The sequence below is a fragment of the Perissodus microlepis genome, chromosome 11 (genome assembly GCF_051167445.1).
Source record: "Perissodus microlepis isolate ML-2025 ecotype Zambia chromosome 11, ASM5116744v1, whole genome shotgun sequence".
NCBI classification, from domain to species: domain Eukaryota; kingdom Metazoa; phylum Chordata; class Actinopteri; order Cichliformes; family Cichlidae; genus Perissodus; species Perissodus microlepis.
In genome coordinates, this window is record NC_140471.1 from 18,216,508 (window position 1) to 18,236,216 (window position 19,709).

The 19,709-nt window shown below is 38.9% G+C and overlaps 1 protein-coding gene across 3 annotated transcripts in view; it reads right to left on the reverse strand.

The window, feature by feature from the left end:
* Positions 1-6,025: 6,025 nt before the first annotated feature.
* aplp1 (amyloid beta (A4) precursor-like protein 1) overlaps positions 6,026-19,709 on the reverse strand; it is a 34,346-nt gene continuing 20,662 nt past the window's right edge. The window contains exons 2-17 of one of the 3 annotated variants that reach the window (XM_084942865.1): positions 18,928-19,107; positions 17,750-17,879; positions 16,151-16,263; positions 15,490-15,683; positions 15,088-15,398; positions 13,607-13,734; positions 12,785-12,859; positions 12,538-12,696; positions 12,241-12,369; positions 11,538-11,637; positions 11,256-11,423; positions 11,135-11,158; positions 10,967-11,019; positions 10,788-10,850; positions 10,543-10,686; positions 6,026-8,925 (exon numbers count right to left, since the gene is read on the reverse strand). In XM_084942865.1, the coding sequence (XP_084798991.1) occupies positions 8,824-8,925; positions 10,543-10,686; positions 10,788-10,850; positions 10,967-11,019; positions 11,135-11,158; positions 11,256-11,423; positions 11,538-11,637; positions 12,241-12,369; positions 12,538-12,696; positions 12,785-12,859; positions 13,607-13,734; positions 15,088-15,398; positions 15,490-15,683; positions 16,151-16,263; positions 17,750-17,879; positions 18,928-19,107 (2,073 nt within the window). In that variant the 3' untranslated portion in view covers positions 6,026-8,823. Of the gene's footprint in view, positions 8,926-10,542; positions 10,687-10,787; positions 10,851-10,960; positions 11,020-11,134; positions 11,159-11,255; positions 11,424-11,537; positions 11,638-12,240; positions 12,370-12,537; positions 12,697-12,784; positions 12,860-13,606; positions 13,735-15,087; positions 15,399-15,489; positions 15,684-16,150; positions 16,264-17,749; positions 17,880-18,927; positions 19,108-19,709 lie in introns of all 3 variants that reach the window. The other 2 variants (XM_084942863.1, XM_084942864.1) reach the window with 2 other exon arrangements.

Here is a 19,709-nt window from a genome sequence, read left to right on the forward strand (position 1 = left end):
CTTTTTGTAACTTCCTTAAACTGTTCAACTGAAGGAAGGTGTGATGTTTAGACAGGCAGATGCTTTTCAGGAGTGCAGTTGTCATGAGGGGGTTACCTTGGTCTGCCGCAATATTTACTTAGGTGGTTGGTATTACCATTATATCCACATAAATTTAATGATCCTTGGTTTACCAATATAGTATGCCAGTGTAATATGATGACCAGTGTTATTTACTTCACAAAGTGGTTTTTACCACCTTCAAGATAGTTCCAGCTATAATGGAACCTTTCTTTGTGTACACGCAGGTGTGGACACACATACACACACCAGGTACACACACAGTGACAGTGACAAGGTGACAAAACAACATGAGCTATGCTGTCATGGTTGGCACAGAAGAAAGACAGTAGACTATTTAGCACAATTGAACATGCTGCAAGTGTAAAAACCAAACAATCATAGTTACAAATTGAAACAAAACATATGTACAAGACAGAGCTAGGAATTTATGTAGTGTTCATTTCAGCAGCACGGTAGCACATAAACTACAACTGGAAAGCAAGTATCAATATTTCTGAGGCTGTCAATAGTATTACTTGTAAGCCAGTGTTGTCTAAACTTGTTTATTGTAGAAGCTCTATAAAGTAGCTTTTAGTTTGAGTCAACATGCAAAAACTGTTAAAAGAGAACATGGTGAAATACTATTGTGTGTGGTCAAAAGCCTGAAAACACCTTTTTGCATGAATTATATTAATTTTAGCTTTGCTTAGTGAAATTATTTCTTTGCTTTTACTCATGACTGCCATGTTCACTTTTACTGAAACTACAAGCACACAGTGAAATGTAATGTTAATAACATATCTAATACTCCATTGCACACAGAATAATGATTCTCTTTGGCTAACTTGCTAGCTAGCATTACATAGACTCGGTTCCAGTAACAAGCCATTTGTGGATGACTAAAGTTTCATGTAAGTATTTCAGTTCTTAATTGAGTAATGCTTACTAAAATGTAGTGTATATACCTGATGTTTACAAAGTGCAAGAACATTTGCAAAGACATTTTTAAAGCATTATACAGTCATGAAAAAAGAAAGTAGTACAACTTTCATTGCTACGGTTTTACATTTCAGAATGCAATATAAAATCATCTGTTCCTTACCTGATTCTAAAATAATTTAAATAGAAGCTCATTTTTACAACAGCATAGTTAATACAGAAGCCACAATACAGAAACTATGTGGAAAGTTCATACTAAACTCGTGCTACATCCATAGAAATTAAGAGGGAAAGTAGCAACCAGTTGGTGCTAATCAAATGCAGCCAGTTAGCTGATCAACAGTGAGTTAGAGCATCTCTACAAAAACAAGACTTTTGGCAGTTATGGAGCATTCAGATGTACATTAACACAATGCCAAGAAGGAAACATCAGGTATGTTCTAACACAAGCAACTGTTGTTGTCTGTCAGTCTGGGAAGATTTATGAGACAGTTTCCAAACAATCTGAAGTCCATTATTCTACAGTAAGAATGATTATTCATAAGTGGAAAACATTCAAGACATGATATGTGGACGCCCGGCAAATTCACTCAAAAATCAGAGCGTCTATTTCTCAGAGAAACTGCAAAAACCCAAGAGCTACATCTGAGACTCTACTTGCCTCAATTAGCATGTTGAATTTTAAAGTTATTAACAGGAACTGGTAAAAACCTTCTTCTCTCTAAAAGAACATGGCAGCATAGCCTAAGCTCTGCAAACCGCCATCTGTGCTCCTCTGTATACCAATATATTCTAGAGACAAATGAGGTTGTATGTCCAACAGCTAAAACTTGGCTGAAATGGGGTCATGCAACAGGACAAAGATCCCAAGCACAGCAGCAAAACTAAAACAGGATGCCAGAAAAAGAAAAGAATCAAGGTGTTGCAATAGCCCAGTTAAAAACCCAGCCTCAACCCAACTGAAATGCTGCGGTGGGACCTTAAGGTAGTTGTGCACAAACAATTTACCCCAAACCACAATAAATTGAAGCAAAGTTGTAAAAAAAAGAGTGGTCAGAATTTCTCCACTATGATGCAAGAGATAAAATCATAGAAAAAACAGTTACTTCAGGTTATACTAGCTAAAGATGGTTTTGCACGCTAGTGAATCACAAAGTGTTCTCAGTTTTTGATTCACTGATTCTGATTTTTTCTTTTTTAAATAAATGATGGCACAGTGCTTTATTTCATGTGTTCTTGTCTTGTTCATCTGAGGTTGTAGGCTTTTTTAATTATGTCCTTGCATGTAAAACTATAGAACTTAGAGTGCACTTTCTTTTTCAAATCAAATTGTTAATGCTCTGTTTACTAGAAAACAGATTTAGCACATTTCTGCACATGTCAGTATGTTTCTACCACATGTTCGGTGGGGACTTGCAAGGCCTCACTGGCCTTTATGTACTAATACACACACCCAAAACAGGCAAGGGAAGTGCCCATTTGTTGAAAAACAGCTCCATAGCACCACTTGAGGTAAAAACCTCAGCAGGAAACTTTTTTTTCTGCATTTTCTTTACATTCAGGAAGTTGCTCTTGGAAATGCAGAAAAAAACAACAACACTTTGTTCGACCTACTGTTTAAAGTAAATCTAACACGTTATATTACACAGTAAAAACGCCATTACTTTTATTTGACTATCAGCTTATTATAACTACATGCATTTCGTATTTACATCAACACCTTCAGAACTAATCTTTGATTAAATGCTGACTGGACTACTGATCTTGTCAATTACATTTATTTAGAAACACATGGATCAGATTTTTCCCATTGTGCACTGTATTGTTAAAACCTGCCAAAGAATCCTAATTGTCTCATATGAGCTGTATAAATCAAGCTGTTTTGATATTGATTTTTTAACTCAAGTCTCGTAGAGGAATCATAGTGCGATTGCTATCATTTGCTATTTCTGTTGTATTAATACATTGCAAATCGTACATTTACCCTTGTTGTGCATGGCTTTTAAGTTACTATAAAGAACACTGTTCCTGCCCTTATTGTTCTTGCAATGTCCAGTTGTCATGAGGGATATAAATTGACATGATTACTTCTTCTTATATATTACAATAAACACCACCTAATGTGTTGTATCGTATGCTATATTTTGGTTTGTGGTGAGTAGTTTGTTTTAAGCAGAGATATGATCTTGCTCAAGAATTTTTTCTCTGCAAGGTTTCTGTTTGCATATTAAGACAAAAAAGAAATGAATAGCGTATTAAAACCCCCCCCACTTGACTCTGTTCAGAGTTGTAGAATTAAAAAGGCGACACATAAAAAGTGATTTTGTTTCTCCACGTGCACATGCACGATCATGCATGATCTTAGAGAATTTTAAGTTAACTTTGGGTTTTTTTTTTTTGGTTTTTTTCATCCATTTTGACTTTGGCAGCATGTTTTGGATATGTGAACATTTCCTACGTGGTGAATACAGTGCGTAAACTGCTTTTCCCAATAATTTTCAAGAGTTCATCATTTACATAGAACTTAATTCCAAATATAAAGCACTTAAGATTAAGTAGTATTCGTCATAAATGCTTCTCACCTATATGATAAAGGGACATGCATAAAGTGTGAACCACAAGGTGGTTTCCTGTAATGGCTGTGATCACAGGTTTGACAGGTTGTTGCATTAAGAAGGGAAAAAACTAGAAACTGTCATTTTGTGTGGGTTTGTTTTTTTCAGCTTACTTTTTTTTATTTAACAGGTTTTCTCGCAGTTATTAGTGCATTACTGCCATACGTTACAATTCCGCGATGTAATATACGATATCTGACCATTCGTGATAGCTTAATCACGTATAGGTATCGTGCTGTGTGCATGCTTACAAGAAAGGCGGTGACATTTGGGGGCTATTCTTCATACCCTTGTTTGTGCAGTTATTGTCAAACGTTGCTCAAACCACTGGACAGTCTGATCTCATCGATTCCTCTCAGTGAAATTAGCAATATACCAATGCTTAAATGTCACCTTGCACTATATAGGAAGAAAAAGCCAGAACTGATGCAAAGGGCTTCACCTACCAGTAATCTCAAGACTCTCAGGCCCCCCTAACACCCCACTCCTCAACACCTGCTGTCCCACCCGCCGTCAGTTGACAATCACCATCAGACACTTTACCCATCATCAGTGCTGACTCACCGAGGTGTCTAACCGTGTGGGGTACTTGCGCTCATCTGCACATTCCACATTAGTGCGTCCACCGCCCACGTGTCATATGATAAAAATGACATTTATCTTTTATTTGGTCAAATGCGCGTTTCATGCAGTAACATCTTTGATCCACCTACGGAGGCTTTTAATCTCTGCATTTTAAGGAGTTTCATGTTGTTGTTTTGTTGAATGAATCAAAGCGTTACTGAACTAAACAAAAAGCACACTCAGAATGCAACTTGATTAAAGTCTGGTTTAATATGAGTTGTCGTACATTACCACAGTAGCGGTATGTGAGCAGTTGACTTCAGAGGAACCACTACCAAGATGAGTTATGTGTGTTGGAAGCATCAATGGCAAACTGTCACTGTACAGCCACACAGAGTTTTCACAGTAATCTGGGTAAGCAGGACTACCCGTCAGTGTTGTGGTTTGGAAGAAGTGAACCTGTGTAAAGACAGGGGCTGGGGCTTGACACTTCTTTGTAATTTGTGGGTGAAGGAAATGTGAGACCTGCCCACGCTGGTGACTCTCAGGTGAATAGCTACTTGAGAACTGTGTCAAGGCAACTTTAAAATTATTTTTTTTTTAAAAGCAGGCATAAAAAAAAAAAGAAAAACACACACAGCGCATTTACAGTATAGCATTACTCATTGCATGACATTCATTTCAAAGGAAAATACCAGTAAGCTACTAACGTACTAAATACCCATTAGAATGAATGGGTAATTAGAACTGTATGTACTGTATATGTCTAGAACTGCAATGCAAGGTAAAAGTTTTCCACTCTGACACCCCATACAGAAGTCATCTAAAGCTGAGCTCAAGTGTATTTGTTGAAACAGTTTTGTTTTTAGAGGTTAAAGAAATGATGGTATCATCGTAGCTTTTCCTGACAAAGGAAGTGAACTGCAATTTTGGCTTCACAGAAGTGACGGTGTGGCTTTAGGAGTCACTGAAACTCCATACTGAAAGCTGAGAGAAAACCTTATCTTAACCTTGGTTAAGATTTTTATCATGCAGAAAGTCTTACTACCAAATATTACATCAATGCGTGGCACACAAGTGAGCAGGACTTTGAAAACTTGCACCTTTAAGTTAAGAAAAACAGGCAATTCACTAATGAAACTAACATACTGTTAATTAGCAAAAGAAACAGTGTAAACCAATTTTACGTTAGGTTTCTCTTTCCCAAGAAAAATGAGCCTGTAGTAGAAAAAAAGAAAAGAAGCTAATTTTCCAGTGTGAGTAAGCCAGATTTCCCCCCCTTTGACTGTGGCTTTTACATCATAGGTTGTATTGCACAAGTTACAAGGTGATCAAAATTCAATATTCATTTTGCCTTCGTGAGGAGCATGACAGTGAATTTCCTTTCATGCGATTGTGGTAAAGAGGAGTGGTGTCTATGTCTAACTCACTACTGTTGTGCTTTTGTGCTGGACCAGCACAAGCACTGCATATAAAACTTATATGCATATATATATATATATATGTGTGTACTCTCTCTTTTAGTGTGAGTAACATCTTTTCAGATAAAAGATGATGAAGACCCAGATTACAAAGAAATGTTAATGTAGTTAACCAAAGAAATGCATCATCACTGATCTTAGCTCAGTGTGGTAGGCTATGCGATAAGTAATGTCTTTGGACAGCTCTCATGGTGTGATTTGTCATTAAAGTCATGCTTTACAATGCTTCCTGGTTCAAAACAAAATGAAAAATCCACCATTTTTTCTTACATTTTCACCGTTTTCAGAGCAGATCAACCCTGTAGGCCATCTGTTTGACACTCCTGGTACATTGTATAGACAGAGAAACACGCATGTAAGTACATTTAAAAAGCAGAGACAATATTTTATGGGTCACTCATTTTTATTAGACTGTTAATTAGCTTCACCAGTTTCAGTTTGTCAGATTGCTTGCAGTACAGTTACACAGGAAAACATTTTGCCAAATTTGATGATCTGTCTCATTATTTATGGATCATGTCTTTGGTTAAAACTCTTAATGAAAATGAAGACCAACATTACTATCAACACCCCTAAAATCCTGCAGTATAATTGAAACCAGACAGACGGGATCGGCGTCTAACATTTAGCAATCTGTACACAATTGGATCAATTTGGCTCATCTTGTGCTTAGTGCCACCCCTTGTCAATTAGGCAGAGGCAATGTGTCTGTCTGTAGTTCACATTTACTTGTCAGTGTTTCTTGTCCAAGCTTCTAAAATTACACGTGAAAAGCATGACCCTTGATCCAAATGATTATTACATACAAATAAAAAATACAGAATCATTACATCCAAAACACAGCATTGTAAAAGGCAATAATGCAGCAATTAAAATTTCAATAACATTGTTTATAGTTCATTGGGAAGTAAGGGGGACAGACCAACAAAGAAGTCTAGAATTCGACAGAGGACATAAGTACAAATGTGATTTGAGTAACTACAGTATACACCATTCTAAGTCTGCTAAATGCTGGTAGGAAACCTTCAGTGGTTTGGGAAACACAGGCAAGCTTATTCTCATCTATGGTTTCAGTAGTATCATTACAAGATCAACTGACTTAAACTGCGAACGTACAATGTTTTCATTCACTAACGTAGCTGTACAAATTATACAGGAGCTATGACTTCTCTTTACCTGTCATAACACGACCGCAACCTGCAATGAACGCACCTAACAAGAAGGAACAGAAGAGTCCAATAGTCAAAATCTCTCGCTTATTTCAAAACAAGCTTCACACAAAAACAAATGTAACGTTCGTTACAGTGAACAAAAGCCGCTTTTCTTTCTTGCTGTCTTTGTTTTTTGTTTTTACAGTAAATGTCACCCAGAAATAAACAAATAAACTATAACCTGATTTTGGTACTGATTATCTGTACTATGTCGCACATAGTTAAAGACTGATGAATCAAAAGCAACATCCCACAACGTGACCTTTTTAACCTAGACGATCTGACACGATGTTGCTAAATGAAATCAAATCGATACACTAAGCACTTAACAATTAATCAGAAAAAAAAGGGGGGGGGGGCAGTCCCTTTTGTAGTACCTATATGGTGTACTATGTTGTTCATAAATATGACAAACTACCATGAATCATTTAGTGAAAAAGCTTCTTGATGATGATAGGAACTTTAGTATAGCGTCTATACTAGATTACTAATGCTCAAATGTTGTAGTGTTCAAAGGTGTTAAACAGTACGACTATCATGCCAGAGTGTGGTCAGTTTTTTGGGAGTTACTGAACACGCTGACACTTCACATTACTATAGCTGTGCCCTCTTTCCACTCACTGCTCTGTGCGGTACGATACGTCTAACTGTTAAGCCGCTCCGCTCTAATTCAAACCTGCCAAAAGATGTGACGATGAACAGGCTGCTACACAAGGTGATGAGAAAGGGCATCAGGCATGTAGTCTGTTGGAGGTGCTGAAGTTAACTACTCCTACTAAGGTTTTCTAAGGGAATGATGCAGTACCGAAAAGAAGATGGAGCCTCAACATCTACCTTAAATACATTCAGAAAGTAGTTGCTGTGTCGTTGTCTTGTGCTGGTTTTTACAACAGTCCGTTTTCAATCAGCCATGTTAGGAAAGTGTTTCTCCTTCTCATAACAGCACAATGTACTATTTTTATGTATTATTCCATTACATCAATGCAAATTAATCATAGAAATGTCTACATCTAGCAGTATGTACTTCTTACGTTATTTACAGTGTCCATTTTGAACTGTGACATTTCCGACTTTTCAAAAGCAATGACAGGAACAACACAAATAAATACTGCAGCATCATACACCAAGTTGTCATGCTTTCATCAAAATAACGGACTTCTGATTATTCTGTTTTACAGTTCTTTAGATAGCAGAACAAATAAAACAAACTCATTCACTGACTAAATAAGCTAAATTAAATATTTGGTGTTTTTTTTGTTGTTTTTTAAAAAAAAACATTTTTCTTTTGTACCACCAGCACATAGCTCTGTATCGATTAGTGTGGCCTATTTCTGTGTTTCAAATCAAAGCCTAATGTCTCACACATTCAAAGTTAACACCTCCCCATTCTTGCCCAATGTAGTCGTACTTTGCACTGTGCGATGAAACAGTAGCTCATGGAGGTAAGTTTAGTTTGAGAATACGCTGGATATTTTTTTGTTTTTATCACTAACTCTTACTTAAATCGGGATTTATGCCATGTTTAAACTCAGCTGTCACTCACACTCATCTACACAGATACATCACATCTAACTGTGGTACAATCTGAACAGAGACACTACTACTGAAAATAAATACTATAAAGCATTATGCACCGTTCAAATTCAGCTTCTCACGAGGAGCAGTAGGTCAAGTCATGCCACTGGGAGGAGGTGAATGGTTTTAGGATTATGAAATGTTGTGACACTGCTAATGCAAAGAAACATCCTCAGACTCTAAGCCAAAGGAGTATTATAGGTGATGAATCGGATGATTGGTTGTTGTCGGGTCATTTACAATGGGTTTGGGATGTAACCCCGTACTTATTCAGTTACTTTACATTTGCGACATATCATAAATCCAACATAGGGAGTGTAGCTGGGACATCACTGTTGGGAAGAGTCGAGGGACACAACGTGTGGTCAGGCATGACTTGCTGGCTGCCCCGATGCTTCAGTTCATCTGTTCAAAGAATTTGTAGGTGGGGTTTTCGTAGCCATGGTTTTGCATTTTGTTGAGCTGTCGTTCTTCTGGCGTGAGCATCGGGTCAACCTGCTGAGAGACACACAAGACCCTGAGTCATAACACACTAAAGACAAAGTCAGAAGCAATGATCACACCATGACCTGAGATATAACTAAACTGTGGGCTAGATGTGACAGAATGACAGAATGAGAGGATGAGGTCCACTATAATTTAATGTTTTTATGATGGATTCAACACAGTTTTTATACTTGGAAACTCACAAGAGCTACTTGGATAATACTGATGATACAGCACGGTCTTTAAGAAAAGTTGGTAAACCTGGGATGCTTTGAACAGCATGATTCTATGATAACATGATAGATGGCATCTTAGATTGCAGTTACAGTCAGTAAAAAAAAAAGTTTGGAAACTTTCACATTGTTTGCAGCTTAAATTTGCAAATGAATCACCAATGCTGAGGTTACATGCTTTAGAAACATTGAATACACAGGCAAGAAGGACAGGAAGACATTTAGTGACGCACTGTATGACAGGAAGGATACTGTTTGAGGTCTAGCCCAGATTCTGAACTTCTAAAAAACATTTCAAAACTTGATAATAATCATTATATGGATCTTAAAGTAACAGTACTGTTATTGATCTTAGTGCGAGCTCAATAGAAAGACTTGTTGTACATGTAGGTGGAGCTAGCTGCAAATCACCAGTTAGAACAGGGGTGTCAAACTCAAATACACAGTGGGCCAAAATTCAAAACTGGAACAAGGTCGCGGGCTAACATTAATATTTATTGAAAAAAAAATCTTCCTCCAGATTTAAGAATGAATCTCTTCTTATGGACTCAAACAAGTTTTGCTGAAAAACTGAATATGGAACAAGCAAAGCTTAATACTAAACAATATATATATTCATAATAATAATAATAATAATAATAATGGATTGGATTTATATAGCGCTTTTCAAGGCACCCAAAGCGCTTTACAATGCCACTATTCATCCACTCTCACATTCACACACTGGTGGAGGCAAGCTACGGTTGTAGCCACAGCTGCCCTGGGGCAGACTGACAGAAGCGAGGCTGCCATATCGCACCATCGGCCCCTCTGGCCAACACCAGTAGGCGGGAGGGTAAAGTGTCTTGCCCAAGGACACAACGACCAGGACAGAGAGCCCGGGGATGCGCTTCCCAACCCCCTGAGCCACGGTATATTAGCTGTATAATACCAGTAAGCCAGCTCTAATAATAATTTGGTATGGCTTCGCAGGCCAAATGTAATTAGGCGCAGGCCAGAGTTTGACACCTATGAGTTAGAATCTCTAATTCTCAGTGTGCTTAATCTATGCAGTGTTGTTACATTGTGCAATGTGCTGAATATACATTTTATGTTAACAAGAACCTTTTAATATGAATAATAATAGCAACCGCTTGCATATTTTAGCACACAGGAAGTTACCATACTTTACATTTTGGCAAGAATAATGCTTTCCTGAAATGTTTGGATTGACATCCATCCTTCCAGTGAGTTGCTATGATCTTCACAGCTAAATATCAGAATGTAAAATTTAAAAAGAGTCTTTAAAAAGAGTTTAAACACCTTTAATATGTATAAGTAAAGTGTTTTAAGGTCAAGTATGAATTGCATGTTCATAGGAACTTCACTTAAATGAATGGTCTAGCTGGGGTCGTACCTCAACAATGCCATGGCTGATAGTGCCGTATGGCTTCCTGCGCACGAGCAGCAGGCTTATTACCATCACCATGGCAATAGCCACAGCTACGACCAGCAGGCCCACCATGGCACCACGGTTGAATGTCTCCAAAGCATCAGGCTGCTGTGGAAAGACAGAAATATGTGCCATTAAACACAAGACACACATCGAGGCAAGAAATAGGTTTTTTGGCTTAAAGGAAATTATAATGCATATACTCTTACCAGTTCATCTCTAGCGATCTCATTAGGTCTGATCGCCTGCTTGAGCTCTGCAGAGGTGTTGATCTAAGAGCAGCAAGGGTAAGCAAAATTTTGGGTCACAGAAAACAGAACCTTTACACACACATAAGTCTATCAAAGATATGAAAAGCCTTTTAGACTGGCTACAATCTTACCTTTACCTCATATTCATAAGTAGGCCCTCTCTCAGATGTAGTGTAATCATATTCATCATCTGCAGACAAAAGTGCAGCAACATGTTTAGCTATGAGAAGTGTAACTCAAAACATACTACAATTCATACAAAAGGGGAAAATTCAGTATTAAAACAATAGGAAACCCTAGCTTACCGTTCTTGTTGTTAGGCTGCAGCTCTATGGAGAAAATCAGGGGGAAAAAAAGCATCATTAACGAGAGCAACCTGGATGTCAAATTTTGCTTAAGTGCATATGATTAACAGGGACTGTGTACCAATGCGAGGGGGATAGGGCCTGTTCTGGAAGGCTCTCTCCTCTTCTTCTTCATCATCCTTCTCCTCCTCGCTGTCAGCAGGCAGAAGCTCCTCAGTCGTGCGGGTCTCAGAGAAGGAGGTGGTCATCAGCTCACTGATGTCACCTCGCTCTGCTCTGACCAGCTCCTCTGTGAATGAGACGCAAAGTCATCAACACAGATTTTAAAAGCATTAAAACAACAACAACAACACATAACAGAAGCCATAGATGCGAAAATCTTTGTCAGGGCAGTATAACTTACGAATGTCACTGTGCAGTTCCTCAGCCAGTGTAGGATCCTTGTAAAGTAGGGCAAGACTCTGGTTCATTCTCTCCTCAATCACATGAAGGTGTGTGTACACCTGCAGGAAATACAAATTGATTCTGCTCATGCTTCTGACCAAAAGAGCTTAAACTGTGAGTTACAAAGGGGCGATATTAGCTTAAAATGTATTACTTTAACTTTGTCATCTTATTACCTGATTAATGTCATAATATTACATTTGTAATCCAAATTATTACTGATATTGTCCCTGTTTTTGTGTATTTTAGCAGGTTACTGTATAGCCTCCAAAATATTAATATGCTACTGATGTCTTTAGTGTATTTTCTCTTTATTAGGATATGTTTCTGATCCCCTAGCACCCTGTAGCGAAAATATGAGTCTTAGCTTTAACCAAATACACCCACTGTTAACAGTGTGTAATAACATAATTATTACCTGTTCATTTTTAAATGTTATTACTAAATTAAAATAAAAAGTGCTGCCAGATTGTAAATCTTTTGGTGTCAGAAAAGACTGGCTTTGCTTTTAGTTGAATGGAAAGAGGATTTGTAGCTGCCTCACATCATTGAGTTCTCTGTTTTCTGTGTGTTTCAGGGTCAGCAGACAAGAGACTCACATGTGCAGAGCACAGGTGTGTGCTCACCTCATCCAAATACCTCACACGCTCTCACACACACACCTGGAATTTCATCTGCTCGGCCTTCTGGGGGTCAACCGCCACAATATGCTGGTAATGTCTCAATGTGTGTCTGCGGTCCTTCTGCTCTGCAGCCATGTAGCGCTTCAGCGCCTGCAGCACACGCTCTGGCTGGAAGACACAGTTCAGCAGCAGATAAGAGTGAGAAGTAAAATACCAGAAAATGAGACAAAGGCTCCTCTAATTTGCTGCCGGGTATAAATATAGAGAGATCGACAAGATATCTGCAATTGTTTATCTCTGTCTTCTCTCCTCCTCTGTACTCCAGGGTAGTTTTACCTGAGGGGGATCAGACTGTACAGCTGTCAGATAGTTCTCCAGGGCCAGGCGGCGGTTGTTGTTGAGAATGGCCTCAACCCGGGCAAGATGAGTCTCCACAAGTCTCTGTCTCTCTCCAGCAACTTGCTCCTCCAGCGTCTGCAGCACAGACTGGAAATGCTGGTAGAGAAAAGACCATAATTATTCATTTTATCTGGGATACTGCAACTGTAAGTCAGTAAAGCGGGTTTGATAAATGCCTGCTTACCTCATTCAGGTCCTGTCTCTCTGACCTTGGCAGATTTTTTGACTGGTTGTCTGCCTCTGCCCATTCCTTCATGATCTGAGGGATTCAAACACAAAGAATGTGTCCAGAGTGTGTGACGGAGACAGCCTTCTCATGAAACTCGGAGCACAAAAGATACCATCTTTTGTCACTTCAAAACTGATAGGCTTGTAGATACAGCTATCGTATTTGCTAACTAGGTTTCTTTTTGGGGTTTAGGCATCAGTTCAACAACATGGTCTGACTGCATTTATAACAAAGAATACGCTGCAGTGGTGCTATGCAATACCACAAAGAAAACCCAAATCAAAAAAACAATCTTGAAGTTGTGTGACAGCTTTCTTGTGATCATGACCAAAGATGCCGGTCAAATATCCCCGCAGTTATTTTCTTCTTTAATCTAAGTTTTGTGAAGAAATGTCAGAAAACAACTTGAAAATCTTGTTGTCACAGGATCGTCAGAGTAACATCTTCTAATTTTGTCATTATGTGCCCAGATGTTCACTTTACTTTGTAGTATATACTAATGAAATGAAAGGGGGTTTCCACATCGCACGATAAAATCTTAAACCCAGCCCTAATTGACATTTTTTTGGGAGCTATTTAAGAAATGTCTTTCAGTATCAGCTCCCCTGAATGCAGGCGGAACATGGACAGGCCTACTGTACTGTCATTTTCAGAATTAGATTAGAGGACAAGAGCAACGGATGAGCAAATCTCATTCCAGATTAATGAATCACCTGTCAAAAGTGTGACCTGCCAGCCAAGATGCCATTAGCCTGCTCTTAGCCCTGTGAAATTTACCTCATTGATGCGCTTCATTCTGCGTTCCTCCAGGTCTGTTTTGGCACGAAGGAAGTTGGCATGCTCGGTGTCGTCTACTGGCTTCTCAAAATAAACATCGACACCATCTGTGGGCCTAGCTGTAGTCACTAGATGGGAAAGACAGGAAACAGGTTGTTACTGTCACGTAGGCTGCAAGAGCAAAAGCGAAATTATCTTGCAATTAAAAAGGACAGTACAGGTCACAGAGCAACACCATCAAGAAAGAAGCAATGTTTAAAAAACTTGGAGTAAATATGTTTGAGTTCAAGCTATTTCATAATTTGCTTGTGATAACATTTTTTTTTTAAGCTCGGAGGCCCAGATTGAGTATTGGTCAGCTTGGTTGGACTGGAAGTTACACCACGTCTTTTAATGAAATTAATATATATTCAGTATATCTAACACAATGTTAGGATTAATACTTTTAGTGGAAACAGGTAATACTAAGCCACTGGATTTAACTTCATTTTTTTCTCATGCTTTTTATAGCTTCCTTTACTTGAAATGAGCAGAAAGTAAAAGAAAAAACTGTAAAAAAAAAAAACGTAAATATACAGTCACAGAGGTAAACAGTTTAATCCCTAACCACATAATTATGCTAGTTTGTTGTACCTGACAAGTTTTTTTCTTATTTAAAACCTATTTGTTAAATTTAATTAATTTGATTTAAATACAATAAAATAATAATTACAATTCATTTACATTTTTTTATTATATATTTTCTTTTTGTGCTGTAATTTATTTCTTTTAATTTTTTAAATCTTGTATAAAACCTGCCTTTGCAGTTTACATTTTAACGTTTCCTGCAGTTGTTTACTCCCAGAGACCACAGTTTGTAGTACTCATAGTCCAGTATAAGATAAACATACTGATGGGGTGAAGGTTAAAAATATTTTGAGTAAAAATAAACCACTGACAACACCATAACATCACCCAACACAAATATGACTAAAAATGATCAACCAGTTTTGTTTTTTTATTGTTTACTGTGTTTCCCACACATAATGAGTACTATCAATATTTACTGCTCTGAAATTTAGAGTGAAGTGGTCAATTGCTCCATTTATTGCACGCCCCATAGTGAACCCTGCTGAGGCTTTGCTGTGCTATGCACCAGACTGATGTGTACACACACACACACACACGCACGCACGCACGCACGCACGCACACACACACACACACACACACACACACACACACACACAGACATACACTCATTTCATGAACTGAGCTGAGCTACAGAAAAGTAGAGCATGAAACCGACATGTGTGCATGTCTGTGGTGTAGATTTCCTACATCCATGCATGAGGCGCACTGGTGAGTCCGTATGTGTCTGGAAATGGCAGAGAACGTAGTTGACATTTTTGGTAACAACAGTTACTAAACCATGAGCGGGGCATGATTTTTTTTCTCTCTCTCAGCAATAGAAAGATGAACAGAAACAGTGAGGCAGACTTACAGCTGTCTCCCTTCATCAGAGGAGAAGAGGTGGTGGGTTTTTGGCTTTTCTCATAGTAGAAGGTGTCCAAGTAGTCCGATGTTTGGTAGGGACCCGAGTCGATAGGGTATTCATACTCTGTATCCTTCGTGGCCATTTCCTCTTCTTCCTCCTCTCCTTCTGCCTCATCCTCATCAACTTCTTCCTCCTCCTCTTCCTCCTGCTCCTCATCCTCGTCTTCATCTTCTACCACTTCATTATCTTCAAATTCCAAATCATCATCAAGATCTATTTCAGGAAAGGGGCTCGGAGTGGGTGCTGTCACTTTGGTTCTGCGTGGAAAAATGGGTGGCTATAAATATTTCACACAAACCACAGCCTCATCCTACAACATGTCTGCGTGGTCAACTTGAATCATCTTACACAGAGCTGAGTTTTCCACTCGTCTGGAATGCAAGTGTCTTAGGACCAGCAAGGACGTCTCTTTCTTCTGCCTCTCCTTTATCACCAGAACTTCCGCGCCCCGGGCAGCACACGTATTCAACACCCCGGTAATGGTCCCCGCATGGCAACAGCAACCCGTAGCTGTGGAGCTCCAGATTGTCTGAAGTGCACTCCTAACACAGAGTCAAATTTCGAGTGTATTCAGAAGCAAATACATAGTGTCACAGTGTTTCAACATAGTGTCAAAAATACGTCGTTCATGATAGAAATTGCATTAAAAGTAGACAATTCTAGAAATAAAAACAAAATGATTCATTTCTATTCTGAAAGCAAAACTTTAACATGAGATGTTATGAAGGAGTGTGGCACCTCTCTCTGCCAGAAAATCATCTCTAGTGGGAGTTCTGACGAAGTATGACATCAAGAACAATACACCACAAAGACCACTAATAGCCAGCTAGCTCTGACTGTTATTACAGTCAGAGCTAGCTGGCTGTATTAGTGTTTTTAATTGTGCGCTGGCTGAATGATTACAGAATGTGTCAGTCACATAAAAATTTCTCATCTTCTTTAAAATGATTGACCTCTCATGTCTTCATTGTGCAATTTTTAAATTGGTCTACAGTAGTCTGTTCCACACCTCCTTAGCAATGTTGTGCCAGTACATGAAACTCTCGCAGACATCCATCTGCTCCTTGTGGAGAAAACGGCATCGGTCGGGCACGAGCAAGGCCTCGCTTACGTACTCGCCCTCTGCAGCAGGAGAGAAAAAAAGGTATGTCAAGCAGTAGGACTATGATAACAGTTGAGATTCTTATTTGAATAGATTTATCAATACATATCAAACACGGACAGGCTATAGCAGACACTAAATGCAAGAGTGTACACAAAGTTTAGGGACTCCACCTAATAAAAAAATGTTTTTTTTAAAAAACCCCAAAACATAATGTATGTAAGTATGAGCAGTTACTCATACTTATGTACGCCATCACTGTTGATGAGAGCATGCTTTTGGTCTACGAGCAAGAGACGAAACAACAGTTTTCAGTTGAAAAGTCTCTAAGTTTCTAAGCCCAGAGGTGGTGCATTATGTCAGAAGCTCAAAAGCCCAATCAGGACCATCGTCTCACACCATTTTTTTTTTCATGGTGGGGTGTACAAATCTACAGAACAAGGAGTTGCGTGTAGTGGTCCAGAGGTGCAAGAGTAGATGACCACAAGGCTGTGATCAGCTATATTTAAATCAGGTATTTTCCAATGAACCTTATCATGATGCCTTGTGTGCGTGAACACCAGATGTGCGTTGCATAGATTACACTTATCAGAGGAAGGACAGTGAATTGGAAGTCTTAAATGAACACTGGGTGCACCAGTAACAACCGAAAGAGCATAAATGTATAATGAGCGAGCACTTTAGACAGATAAAATGCAGTTACAGTAGCAAATCAAGGACACAAAAAATGTACTTTGCTTAAAATATTTATTTCAGAGATCATAAATGCAGAATATTAACTGCCTTTCTTAATAAACTGAGCAGAAATGAACAGTTTACACAGTCTACATCCCTGTTTCCTTTTAATCTCTTACTGTTATTATTACTCTTCATTTAAGCTCATGCATGAGGAAAAACCCATATGAAAGGCATTGCTGTAGATATCAAACAAGCTATAGCAGGTTTCACAGTAAGATGCATGAACATGTAAGTTTTTAATTAATCCAGACTGACTTACTGTTCATTACACTTTCATTTAGTCACTCATCCATCATTAGCCTATTTGGCCACCTAGTGGCCAATAGCACGCTTGACCTGTTTGTCTGGAGGTCTTCTCTGTCTCACAGTCCAGTTTTTAAGTGCTGCCTAACTACACTTCTAATAGTAATGCATTTACAAATGTGAAGTGATGGGAGACATGAAAATGCTGGTATTTGAACTATAAATTAAACATGCTGTGTTTATCTTGTTGTCTTGTGTATTAGTTACATATGTGTGAACACATTCATTTTTATTTTTTTACCCAGAATAAAACAAAATAAAACTAATCAGGATCACAGCCTTCACAGTTTAATTTAGACAATTAGCTTTTAAATTGCACATTAAAAGCTAATTAGAAAAAAAAACAACACAACCAAACATGAAGCACAATCATCATAGGAATATGTGAAATATACTCTATTGTTTAAAAAATATATAAATTGGTTATTTTTGTTATTGTGTTAGAGTGATTTGTGTTGTTCTTACCCAGGCAGCGGTAGGGCAGGACTATGAACAGGTGTGTCTGGCAGTGCCCCCAACCTTTCTTACACCAGGCAGGGATGGTGACTGGTCTTTTGGACTCCTCTATATGGGAGATTGAGAGCCCTGGGTACATCTGAGTGTATAGGTACATGCAGAGATAACGGAGACACAGAAACAAATAGGTAGATGGACAAAACAGAGGGAATTAAGACAAAAGGAAGAGCAGATAGGGGTAAAATTGGTAAATTTGGGGTAGAGCAGAAGCAGCAGGATCAGGGAAGAAGAGGAGGGAGAGCAGTATCAGTGGGGAGAAGACTAACAAGGGAGAGCCATGCAATATATATATATATATATATATATATATATGTATATATATATTTTAACTTCATGGAGCCGTGTAGGGGCATTAGTCTAAAGCCACATTAGATATAATAATTTCAATGGCCATTCTTGTCTTTCAATATTTCTAATTTGACACTGGACTATTTCCATTTTCAATTTAGGCCAATCATTTGAAGCACAAGCACATAATGAGATTTAATAAGCGAAAGAAATATAGCTGTAGCCTGCAGTCTGAATACACATTAAAATGCTTTCCTCACAAATATCAAGGAAAACGAGGGCTTTGTGTAAAAGCCATTTCAAATGCATAATATGTCAGCTAATCGGATTACTGTCCATTCAAGCTCATGGCTGCTGCTGTCTGTAGCTGCTGCGTCTGCTTTGGCCTCCAGATGGTGCCTGGCTGCCTTTTCTATCATAATGTCAGCCTAAGGAGTGTGTGGAGAGCATGTGTACTACTAATAACTTTACAGCAGATGCTAAAGAGTACGCATACAGTAGCAGGTAACAAGAGGACAGAAAGGTAGATGGTAGGCCAGGTGAAATATTGTAATATTCCAACAGACCACCATCACTCCACTATATATTTGTGAATATATAGGTTTGATAGGACATGTGTTAGACAAATCAAATTAGAGAAAAAGAATGTGAAATTTTACTTGACTCCCTTTGTTTTATACAGTTTGTTTTTTATTTATTTATTCATTTTTGCTGAGATCATGAAATAGTATTCCTAAACCAGCAATTTCATAATGCTGCTGTTCTAGTCTGGTCTTCATCAGAGCTGTTTAGTTTCCATTCGCTGAATTTCAATCCCCCTGCAAAGTTTTGCTTCCTACCTCCTGACAGTAGGACTGGATTTGGCTGGGCTCTTTGAAGCAGCTCTGGCGGCCCTGAGGATCCGGTTCCCACTGGCCGGTCTGTGTGTTCATGTGCAGGAGCTGACGGCCACAGAACATGGCAATCTGCGGCTCGGCCACCTGGGGGACTGGCCCGTTCACCTCAGCCATGGCCAAAGCCTAGAAAGCAAAAGGGGAGGGGCGGGGCAAGACAGATGAGGAGTTAATATAAACACAGAAGCTGAGAATATTCTGTCTGAAGCCGATCCATGGTGGAGAGACCACAGATAATTCCTAAATGCACTCTAGCACTCTCCGACATTATAGACCAAGAGTGTAAGCCTGAGTGCAAGACAGAGTGAGCGAGAGATCGAAAGAGAAAGGGGAAAAAGTGGAGGAAGTGAGAAGAGACTAATGTAGAAGTCTGCACACCGCTCGCTTTACGAGAAAACCTAAAATTCAGAAAAGATAGAACCATAGAACCGTCACTCTTGAAATGCCCCAAAATAAATGAAGGAACAAATTAAATGCCCAACTGTGAACTGGTGGGCCTGTGCTCCCTGTCTGCTGACACCACTGACATCTGAAGAAACAACGAACGGCTGGTAGAAGAAGGTGGGGGGTCTGTTGCAAAAAAAAAAACCCCATACAAGAGCACGTAAAAGACTGCTTCCCCTCTCTCTTCTCCTTCCCCTCATCCGTGGCCTTCTAGGATGTTGCTATTGATTGTGGGATATGTTGCCTCTGCCTGTGGGGAGGGCCCATGGGACCCCAGTAGAGGA